The sequence below is a fragment of the Notolepis coatsorum genome (assembly GCF_963971535.1).
Source record: "Notolepis coatsorum genome assembly, chromosome: 1".
Classification (NCBI taxonomy): Eukaryota; Metazoa; Chordata; class Actinopteri; order Aulopiformes; family Paralepididae; genus Notolepis; species Notolepis coatsorum.
The window spans coordinates 302,260,909-302,273,060 of NC_140165.1; the positions used below are offsets into that span (position 1 = coordinate 302,260,909).

A 12,152-nucleotide genomic window follows, 5' to 3' on the forward strand; every position below is an offset into this window, starting at 1 on the left:
TATGTTTGTAGCATTTAATGGCTTTAGCCATAAAGAATCTGATTGCTCTTTATTCTTGTAACGGGCATTAATGTGGTCATTATCAATTGATTTAGATACAAAGTCGCTATATATACAGTATTTAATACTGCCTGAATGTAAGTTAAAAAGATGCAGCCTCCAATTCCCAGAGCAACTATGGCTGTTGAGCAAGGACAGGTCATGTTACATAGGCTAAGCTGCCAAATGGAAAACATTGCATTAGCTAGCCTACACACATGCAGAACATAATTGTATCCGATTTGCTTTGTTTAGATTACCGTATATAACATTAGCCTAGATGTAATTGGCCATTTGTAATATCAGAGAGTCCTTGGAAATGCTGTGATGATAATGTGGTCTTACTGTTTTTTAAATAATAATAATAAATCCAATTTCTATAGTGCCTTTCATGAAACCCAAGGTCGCTTTACAATCAAGAGGGCTAGGGAAATGGGGCAGTAGGGGAAAAGGGAAAAACAGGGAGTGTAACTGAGGGGTACAATTCCCTGACTGTATTGTTAGATATGATATTTAATACCACTACCTCTTGTACTTTAACTTCTGGCCATCCAGTACATGATATAAGTATGATGAACACTTTCCCACCTGATGAAACGAGTCCACACAAATGTACAAATCGAATATTTAATATAGCAAAAGGTATATACAACGTTCACTTGTTTACACTTATGATTTGAAATATGCACTTGTATGGCAAATGAGTATTCGTAGGTAAATCAACATTGAATGTCCAATCTCTGGTTACGCAGGGAGTAAGTATACAACCTGGATATTTAGGAAACTATAGCGATGGTACCTAAATGATTATAGCTGGATACACTAAGGGGGGGGGGGGGGGGGTCCCGCTGGTTGTAAGACAGTAGGAGGGGGGGGGTTAGAGAAGCCGCTGGCGGTATCCCATCTGGCCGACGATTTCTTGGGAGAATTCAAAGTCTTGAACACGGTGCCCACAGAACCTCGGTCCGCAGACGAATACAGCTGGACCCTCTGGTGGACGGTAGCTGCCGGTCCACAACGGAGAGACGTGAGGCGACCTCACTGGTGTAGAGCGCCGTCTCACCTGGAGTCCTCTCCGGGGGGAAGTTCCAACACTCCGCAGTGTTGGCCGTTATCCATGGAATAATCAAAGCACCCAAAGCATAATCCAAGCCGTGGAAGGCTCGCCGTCGTCCGGGTAGAGTAATCCAATATACAGGTCCAGTCGCCCTGGCCCGGAGCTCCTCGGATGCAAGCACCACTAAGGGTCTGCCCAGCCTGGTTAAGCGTCCAGATAACGTCAGGAACGATGGGGGTACTGATAACTTTATAACTCTAACCGAACGATGCACCATACATAAATAGACTATTATTAGCTTAATAGAATACGTCCAACTCGACGGTATAGTGCCAAACTATGACTATTCAACTATTAATCCACATGATATCTCAATGCTTATTCTGAGGCCAAGTAGGCCTTACTACACCACACGTGCGTCGTGGGTGAGGCTTCGCGTCTGTCACTCTGTTGGAGGGTAAAGAACTGGACTAAAAGAAAGTTCTACTTTACTTGCGCCATATATATATGCGCTATGAACAAATAGTACCATTCGTATTTCGCCAGACGTATTCCTGCGCGGAACCGGGGCTTGCCACGACATGTTGGGCGGCACGATTGAACTTGAACCTAGGGGTATGGCAACCTGGCGCCAGGTTCTCGTCCAATGGTAGAATGAAACTATTATGGGCTGTTTAGTAGACTAAAGGGATATTCAGTGCATATTGTACAAGGAATATACAGGGGATATCAAACGATATACAAACACTATTTAAATATATATAAATAAATAAATATATATATTCGGTTTAATCTGATCCTTCACAACAGGGAGGATGAGGGCAGGTAAGGGATAATGAACCGAATCTAAACTAACTAATGCGGAAAAGCCTTGGTGAAGAGGTGTGTTTTGAGAGGGTAGGGGATGCCACGCTGAAGGCTCTGTCACCGAAAGGTAGGATATCATACTAATCACACATAGCTTATAGCTAATATAGGTCTAGTTAGCTTTGTGATTTGTGGAGGAACATTAGGCAGATTCCTAAAAGTGAGACAGCTATGTACACTAGTCATCCATGCTGTGGCATACTATGTAGTTATCCATGCTGTGGCATACTACGTAGTCATCCATGCTGTGGCACTATATCTGATTTAAAAGCACCTCTAAATCTAAACCAGGCCATAGGCAGCTAGCTAACCATGACTATTTATTACTTCATTATATCTGTCTCCGTGTCTGTGATTGTCTTGCTGTTATGTAGGGCCTATTGATTAGTCATTTGCCACATACAGTAACCCAGTAGTCTGAAGAGTTGATTGATTGTTATCTCAACCCAAATCCAATAAAATTACCTTTTTTAGAAACCAGATTGACCAGCATTAACCTCTGAGGACGCTCATTTGCATCGTAAATGCGGTGTGATGGCAGGACACCACAGCCAAAGTCAACGGTTCCTTTATTAATCCCCTTGGGGGGAAATGCAGGTAATTTCTAGCTTCATGCGGAGATCTCCAGATTTCTCTTGGGACACTCGTTTAATTAAGTTCTAAAGAGAGAGAGAGAGGCTTGCTGTGATGCCTCGAATCTAACATGCAAGCCGTTCACCTTGCGCAGCAGACTAAAGGAGAACTCTCACGATACGACAGTGGCTCAGGAGGAGGTAGAGCAGTCGTCTGGTTATCCGGAGGTTCCCGGTTCGATTCCCGTGCAGCGTGTCGAAGTGTCCTTGAGCAAGACACTTCACCCCCTGACTGCTCCCGATGAGCAGGTTGGCACCTTGCCGTCGGTGCGTGCGTGGATGGGTAAAATGTGAGGAATAAATTGTATAGCGCTTTGGATAAAAGCGCTCTATATATGCACCCATTTACCATTTATACGACCTATAGAAAATTAACTGTCATCGTCTGTTTTTAGTCGAATAAAGCCATGGCCACTTCAGATGATAATCCCCCTGTGCTGTTGAAGTGCATGCGTGGCTCTTGTGTGCTGTATGTGTGGCTGGTGCTGTATAGGTGAGAGAGAAGTGTTCTGACCACAAAGGACGAGCAACGGATGACATGATTTATACATAAGGTGCATTAACAAAAATCCATGTAGTGATGGGGTTTGTAAAGAAGCCGGTGCGTTTTGGCTCTCGAGTGCCGCGCGTTTTCAATGGCCATGTGAAAGGTGCACAGACGCGGATTACTCGCGGCCACCGTTTCCCCGGAGGCGACGCGGAGAGAGAGGCTTGTTTTCGTATGTTCTGTTCAAATGGGAGAAATTCCAGGGGCAAATATCATCCGTTTATTGAGGTTATTGCAATAACGTTATATACCAGATGCTTAATGCTTATTGACTAATCAAAACGGTTACCATTTGTAATAATTAACGTTACATTACCTCCACTCTTGTCTGCACTGGTTGGGTCCATGTAGCACAACTCTGTTTAGTTAAATCTCAGCGCCTCTCTCCGTATCAGTATGGTTGGGCACCGAGAACCGGTTCTAATAGGAACCGGTTCCTAACTTCCGGTTCTGGAAGTAACATATTTGCATTTCGATTCTTATTTTTTATTTATTTTTTTACTTTGTTAATTAATACCCTAGTTACAGTACAGCAACCAAATTAAAATGTATCAAGTCAACTGACAATGTGAATAGTATGAACAAATTTAAGATTTTTCAAAAAAAGAAAATCTGCTGCGAAATAAGCTGTGACCTGTTATGACCTGCACCTCAAAGAATCGGAATCGAGAATCGGAACCGGAATCGTTCAAATCCAAACGATGCCCAACCCTATGTATCAGTAGTAATAATTACCGCTACTTTACCTCCACTCTGTCTGCACTGCAGTTTGCAGCAGCGCTCCCCACTCATTGAACGGCAGGTTTCTTGATAAAAAGGTGTTTTCGGTGTGAACCAGCAGTGTTTGGGTCCATGTAGCACAACTCGGTTAGCCACAACTTCACCATGTCAGTCCGTATCAATAGTTGATGAACGCAAACGTGATATTGTGGCTCTAGTATCGTGATGGATTCCCACCTTGATTGTTTTTATCTTTTACACAACACTAAGGTTATTGTTATTCCAATATAACAAACGTTACTGCATAGGTTCATAGAATCCTCCTCCAACTCTCTCATGCTCCCACATCCACTGTTGATTTCACACGCACGCACACGCACACACACACACGCACACACGCGCCGCACAGGATTTCAGAGCACGACTTCTGTTTTGAAGTTGCATTTATATAGCGTCTTTATCCAAAGCGCTTTACAATTGGTTCCTCACATTTTACACATTCACACACCCAACGGCGGACCTGCTCATCAGGAGCAGTTAGGGGTTAAGTGTCTTGCTCATGGACACTTCGACACGCTGCCCGGGAGGAGCAGGAATCGAACCGATACCAGACGACCGCTCTATCTCCCTAGCCACTGTCGCCCCACCTGCCCGCCCCACATAGACTACCACATGCCTTTCAACGGACGGCAAGGAGTTTCACTGGGAGAGCGTAACGCGCACTGAGGTTCACGCCATCTCCCCCTCAGATCCCCTCCCCGCTGAACAGGCGTTTACCGACCAGTAGGAGGCGCTGTTGCCAGCGGCTTCCCACCCGCAAACGGCACTATTGTGTTGAGGAGCGCCGGGAATCGAACCGGGAACCTCCGGATTACCAGACGACTGCTCTACCTCCCGAGCCACTGTCGCCCCCAGGTTCTGGGGGATATAAGCAATACGATGCGTTATTGATATGTTCACTCGGTGTGGTTTACATAATAGGCCAATTCTGTAGCTTTAACCAAGTGGGGAACAATTTTGCCAGCGGTTGGAGGTAATGTGGCGGTGACTAGAATACATCGCTGATTCGCTGACAGCATTGTGTGTGTGTGTGGTGTGTGATCAAAATCCTCGGGTCTCATTCGTGGCTCAGCCTACTTCAGCCCCCCCCCCCCCTCCCCCCCCCCCCCCCTCCCAGAGAAGCTTAGGAGTTAATGGTGCCTATCAATTCTGTTGTGCCACACTGTGATTGGAAGTTGGACTGCATCCGTCTAACAACGTTTACCTGAACGTTTGGGGAATCATGTCTAATTCGCTCAAGCGCCTGCATCACTCTTACGAGCTGTATAATGCAATTATTATTCCACATAATGTAATCGAGACACACTGTCACTTTCAGCAGATTTGACGGTGACCCCCGTCTGCGCGTGATGCTCTGAAATGTCAAACAAAGTTTGCCAGGGGGATGGAACAGTCGTGATTGGAGGATCAAGAAAAGAGGGCAGGGCTTGACATCTCTCTACTCCTTATTCTCCTTCCTTGTGGATTTTCAGAATAGGAAACTCGTGTCGCCCCAATTCAGCTGATGAATACTTATTTTTGAAGTTTGTAAAATCATTACCATTATAATAACAAGCTAGCGGAGAACAAGGCTAACTTGTCAACCTCACTCTGACAGTGGGCTGTACAGTAGCCCCATCTCCCAGATCTCCGCCCATCCCCTGAAATCATGAATGAATGAATGATGACTAATGAGAAGCACTCTAATAACACGGCAGGGTCATCAAACATTTCAACAGGCCGGTCAAGTTTCCTCATTTTCTCTTGTTCCGATTCAGACAAGACGGCTTATGAATCGACCGCTTTTCACGACGGGGTTCCGTCTTTCGCGGTGCCTCACTAGTTCAAAGTCTATGTAACTTCAACCACAGCAGAATGGTCTCTGTCTCCCTTGCTCTCTCTCTCTCTCTCTCTCTCATGCTCTCTTTTTCTCGCACTCTCTCTCTCTCTCCTTGTTCTCGCTCTCTCTCGCTCTCTCTCTCTCTCTCTCTCTCTCTCTCTCTCTCTCATTGACTGTAGCTCATCGCCCGTCCCTGACAGGGTCCAGATATTTAGCCGATGCAAACATCAAGCAGTGGTCAGGTCTTCAGACAGAAGCAGTGGATCCCCCCCCCCCCCCCCCTCCTCGTGAGCCCATTTGCCTTTGATCTGGGCTTTTTGTCGGCCATCTCCAACAACTGTCTTGCGAGTGGAAAACCAGGGCTATAATCATGTAGTCTGGAGTTGAACTCTGCATTGGGGGACTAAAGCCTAATTTTGGGGGCGACAGTGGCTCAGGGCAGTGTGTCGAAGTGTCCTTGAGCAAGACACTTAACCCCCCTAATTGCTCCCCATGTGCAGGTTGGCACCTTGCATGATCGCCTCCGCCATTGGTGTGTGTGGGTGAATGTGAGGGGGAAAATTGTAAAGCGCTATATAAAATGCACCATTTTAAAGCGTTCATCAAAGTCTATAATGAAGAGTGTCCAGATCCAGACTTCATCTCCACTCCTCTATCTGGAGAAACGTACCGTGTTGAGGATAAAAAAAAGGGAAAAGAAAAAGTGACCTTTTCACGTGTGACTCGTGTTAACCGGGTTCCCTGGTGTCCGGTCACGCGCTGCTGGTCTTGCTGTTCACGTTTCAGACCGTTGGATAAAGGTCTCTGATGGATGTGTGGTTGTGAGAGAAAAAGAAAGTGGCAGTGTGTTTACGCTCACCTGCCTACCGTACCGGCCGACTCCGGGGAGGCGGAGCAGGTGGCGTGAGCCCGGGAACAACACGCTGTAACGTCGGCGGGTAGCGGGGGTCACGCATTCGGTCAAAAATAAAGAAATCTCATTTCGCTGCAAAAAAAAGTCTGCACTTTTTGGGACGGTTCGGGTAGGTTCAGTTTTTTTAAAGTGTGGCACGGTGTTCTGCAGGGGTCAGTGTTGTAGTCGAGTCAGTAAATCTCGAGTTCGAGTCTCGACTCTCCAGTGTCCGAGTCGCCAAAGAAGAGCCCGAGTCGAGTCCCCATTTACCCTAGTCTGAGTCCAAGTCATCAAGGTTGAGTCCACTCCACTCTGGCAGTCAAAGAGCTGACGTACAAATAAAAAAAGGTCTACATTAAACATAAATGACACAGCGGTCACCATTTAAAATGGAGTTTATTTACTTTGTGACACAATAGCCAAACGAATGCACTAGCCATCAATATCTTCTGCCAAATCATTTAGGGCCTATTACAAAACAAATATAAAATAAATAACTATATCAATTAACAAGTCCGAGTCATCGGTGTCCAAGTCGACTCACGAGTCCTCAAAATCACTCCTGGACTCTTGACTTGAGTACTACAACACTGGCAGAGGGGTACCTGTCACCGTGAAGCTTCATTCAGTGTGCTTTCCCAGTAGCCTCCCAGATATCCATAGTAAGCACTGAGCACACACAATCATGAATAACCCGCTGGAGCGTGTTGTTGCATCTGATGAAGCCATTTTCGAGAGGCGGTCGCGTGCGCGCCGACATCACCGACCGCATAAGCAGGTTCCTAGCCGATAGGGAGTGAGAAGTAACCACGGGGCGAAAACGCACAGATCTTCATGTTCATCACTTTTCCCAGCCACGCGGGAGGAGGGAGGGAGGGAGGGGGAGGGAGGGAGAGAGCCACGCGGAGGGACGGAGGGAGAGAGAGCCACATGGGAGGAGCTGCATGGCCACGAGCGCTCGTCTCCTTTCACCTCCTTCTGCTCGTTCATGCTCCACCTCCTCCGGATGCTGAGGGAGGCGAAAGCCCAGAGCCGGCAGCAGCAGCAGCAGCAGCAGCAGCTCCCCCCTCTCTCTCTCCCGGTGTCGGCCACATGCTAATCACCGAGCTGCAACACTGTTCCCCAACAGACTCCGCCTTGGCACCGAGCTGTGTGTGTGTGTGTGTCCTTCTCTCTGATTCATTAGTGGCTGTCCTCCATATATATATACGGGCCTGACTCGCAGCTGCCCTCAGTTTAGACATCAGTAGCCTGCACCCTGTCCAGCCTGGGAGAGCCGTGAGGCTTTAGTGCAGCAAATTAGACTCCTCCTCACACACAGGCAGTGTCTTCCCTCTCTGTCCTCCGCGTAGGTTTTTTTTTTCCATGGGCTTCTGTTCATTACCATATTCAGCCAGAGGGGTCCTGCAGGAGTCTTGACGACGGAGCTGTTGGTTCTGAACTCAATCGCCCTCCTGCCTTATGCCTTATAAGGAGCTGCCGGCGGGATTACTCCCCGTTAGCCGGAGAGGGAGGGAGGGGGGGAGGGGGACGGAGGGAGAAGAGAGTAGGGTTCTCGTAACACGACCTTGTGCGAGTCGCTCCCAACGTAAGATGATTTACATTTCACCTACATTGGTAGCAGAGCGGATTAATGGAGACGAAGTGAGCGTAACCTCTGTTCAAAACGCTGAAGAGAACGACGGCCTTGGCGGCGCGAGTGACCTTCTCCCGTCTAGACGGCTGCGCTGCGAGATGGTGGTATTAACGTCGGCTACCTCTGTTCCGGGTGGAGAAGTTCATCTGAAATGCCAGCGCATCTCCGGACCGACGCCTCGTACCAAATGAATCCCCATTCACCTCCATTTTATCACGAGGGAGGCCGGCTCAGCGTCTGTAGACTCTGTAGACTCTGGTTTATATCAGAAGAACAAACACTGTAGACTCTGGTTTATATCAGAAGAACAAACACTGTAGACTCTGGTTTATATCAGAAGAACAAACACTGTAGACTCTGGTTTATATCAGAAGGACAAACACTGTGGTTTATATCAGAAGAACAAACACTGTGGACTCTGGTTTATATCAGAAGAACAAACACTGTAGATAATAATATAATAATAATAATAATAATTTAGGACCTGCTCCGAGGTCACCATTTGGCACACATGCGAACCATGCATACAATGCGTATCTGCGATTAACCCATCCCGTCGTCCTTCCCCCCCAAGGGCAGCCGGGAGCAGACAGGCGCCACGTGAGCCGCGCCAGGGGACCAATCCAAGTGCTCCTGTCCGTCTTCGTCAAGGACGCCACAGCGTTAGCGATCTTGTTGTTGTGCATGTTTTTCCATTGGGTTTATCTTATCGGGGGGGGAAACCCTTGCGAGCACGGGGAGAACATGCAAACTCCACACAGAAAGGCCTGGGAGATACCCCACCTGGGTAACTGGCATCATGGAAACCTGGTCCCCAAGCGGGATTCGAACCCTGGACCTTCTTGCTGTGAGGCGACAGTGTTAACCACTACACCACCGTGCCGCCTGGTTTATATCAGAAGAACAAACACTGTGGTTTATATCAGAAGGACAAACACTGTAGACTCTGGTTTATATCAGAAGAACAAACACTGTAGACTCTGGTTTATATCAGAAGGACAAACACTGTAGACTCTGGTTTATATCAGAAGAACAAACACTGTAGACTCTGGTTTATATCAGAAGAACAAACACTGTAGACTGGTTTATATCAGAAGAACAAACACTGTGGTTTATATCAGAAGGACAAACACTGTAGACTCTGGTTTATATCAGAAGAACAAACACTGTAGACTCTGGTTTATATCAGAAGAACAAACACTGTAGACTCTGGTTTATATCAGAAGAACAAACACTGTGGTTTATATCAGAAGAACAAACACTGTGGTTTATATCAGAAGAACAAACACTGTAGACTCTGGTTTATATCAGAAGGACAAACACTGTAGACTCTGGTTTATATCAGAAGAACAAACACTGTAGACTCTGGTTTATATCAGAAGAACAAACACTGTAGACTCTGGTTTATATCAGAAGAACAAACACTGTGGACTCTGGTTTATATCAGAAGAACAAACACTATAGACTCTGGTTTATATCAGAAGAACAAACACTGTGGTTTATATCAGAAGAACAAACACTGTGGACTCTGGTTTATATCAGAAGGACAAACACTGTGGTTTATATCAGAAGAACAAACACTGTAGACTCTGGTTTATATCAGAAGGACAAACACTGTGGTTTATATCAGAAGAACAAACACTGTAGACTCTGGTTTATATCAGAAGAACAAACACTGTGGTTTATATCAGAAGAACAAACACTGTAGACTCTGGTTTATATCAGAAGAACAAACACTGTAGACTCTGGTTTATATCAGAAGAACAAACACTGTGGTTTATATCAGAAGAACAAACACTGTAGACTCTGGTTTATATCAGAAGAACAAACACTGTAGACTCTGGTTTATATCAGAAGGACAAACACTGTAGACTGGTTTATATCAGAAGGACAAACACTGTAGACTGGTTTATATCAGAAGGACACACACTGTAGACTCTGGTTTATATCAGAAGGACAAACACTGTAGAGCCTGGTTTATATCAGAAGGACAAACACTCTGGTGGTTTATATCAGAAGAACAAACACTAGACTCTGGTTTATATCAGAAGAACAAACACTGTGGACTCTGGTTTATATCAGAAGGACAAACACTGTAGACTGGTTTATATCAGAAGAACAAACACTGTAGACTCTGGTTTATATCAGAAGGACACTGTGGAGAAGGAAGCATCAATGTGATGGCTGATGGGTTTGTTTCTCGTTCCCCCCTCGACAGGACGAGTCCAGGATCAAGGCCACCTGCATGGAGGCGAGGCCCGTGGACCACAAGGAGTACAGCAAGCGGCTGATCATGAACATCAGGAAGCTGACTGCGTAGTAGAAAAACTCCAGGCGCTCCGTTCCGTGTTTCCTATGACGGCTGCTTTTGTTTCCTTTTTTGTTTTTTTTCTTGTGTACAACCAACCCCGAGTCCCTGGAAGTTTGTTTTTCATTTCTGCTTACTGTGTGTTTGTTTTGTCCTCTACTTCCCTACAACTGGCCAGATAACATTGCGTTTAGAAAAGTGCAAATGGAGCAGTTTCCAAATCTTTTTAATTTTTTATAATCAATGCATACTGAGGGCTTATTGAGTGCTGGGGGTAGAAGGCAAAGAGTGTATCGGTTGAACCAGAAATCATCACTGTGTGTTGGAAGTTAAACGGCTGTTACAGGTACAGTAGCATGTATGGATGGGAGGTCATACGGGCTGCCAGGGGGCTTTCACTCATCCTGATCCTGGGCGTCCCTGATAAGAGCCTTCACCTCCCTTCTTCCTCGCTCCCCCAGTCGCTCACATCAAGTCCCCCACTCAGAGGCAGGCTTAAGGGGAAAGGCTCTGTACTGTATTTATGTAGATATAAGGTGCATTGGCCTTTTTTTTCTCTGTTTATTTTTCCTTTTCTTTTTGTGCCAATTTAATAGTGAAAATAAATATGTTCGTAATCAAATGCGGTTTCCGTCTACATTTTATGATGAGTGCTTTATTTTGTCCTAGAATAATTTTTTTTTAAAGCCCTAACCCCTGCCTATATACAGTAAGATAAACCTTATATTAATCTCTGTAGGGAAATTCAGGTGTCGATGCGGCAAGAGTGCGGGAGAGAGAGAGTGCGGTTGCAGAGGGCGAGAATAAGAATACAAACAAGCCGGGGATAATAACAAAGATAAATTAAACATGCGGCTTCCTCGCCCTTGGAATGTGCGCTGGTTATTAAAGCCACGTAGTCGTCTAGATATCCGTTTCAGCGCGTTTAGAGGTTTCCTCCAGAGCGCCAGCCCGCACTGCTCCCCCTCCCCTCCTATCTCCAGAGGTCTGGCTCAGATGTGCCACAGATCTCCAGCCCTGCAGGACTTGACTTCCGTGTTGCATTAAAGCAGAACATCGCCGAGGCCTGTGCCTACTACCCATTTCTCTCCTGATAACCATCTCGTTTCTGCTGGACGCCGCATCTCTCGGGCCTTTGTGTGCGTGTGGAGATGGATTAAAGCTGTCTTGAAACGCTTAAGAAAAGGTATGTTTTTTTTTCAGGCTGTCAAACGTAACGCGCTAACGCCAAAAAAGAATTACGCAAGATTAGCGTTTTTTTTTTTTTTTATCTCACTACTTTGTATCAACAAATCAAGCCATTTCGGATTCCTATCTTCTTCCTTGAAGATATTACATAATGGTGTTACTCTGATTGGCCCATCAGTCAATCCCACAATGTCCGGTTGGCCCATCAGTCACATCTAGCTGAGAGGATGCAGTGCTTACCAATCAAACTGGTTGACCTCTCACAAGGTCACAATTGAAGCCCTGGTGCCATTTTATATATTAAATTGTTTAACGCCTATGGCAGAAATGAACCTTTTTCTTTTTTCCTTTCCCTGTTTACCAGTAATCTTGTCCTTGATACTACAT

The 12,152-nt window shown here is 46.0% G+C and overlaps 1 protein-coding gene across 4 annotated transcripts in view; it reads left to right on the top strand.

Annotated features, from left to right (window-relative positions):
* The window catches only part of rpa1 (replication protein A1), a 71,486-nt gene extending 60,293 nt beyond the window's left edge, over positions 1–11,193 (top strand). For all 4 annotated transcript variants that reach the window (XM_084312310.1, XM_084312312.1, XM_084312311.1 and 1 more), the window contains exon 17: positions 10,488–11,193. In XM_084312310.1, the coding sequence (XP_084168436.1) occupies positions 10,488–10,589 (102 nt within the window). In that variant the 3' untranslated portion in view covers positions 10,590–11,193. The remainder of the gene's footprint in view (positions 1–10,487) is intronic.
* Positions 11,194–12,152: the final 959 nt, after the last annotated feature.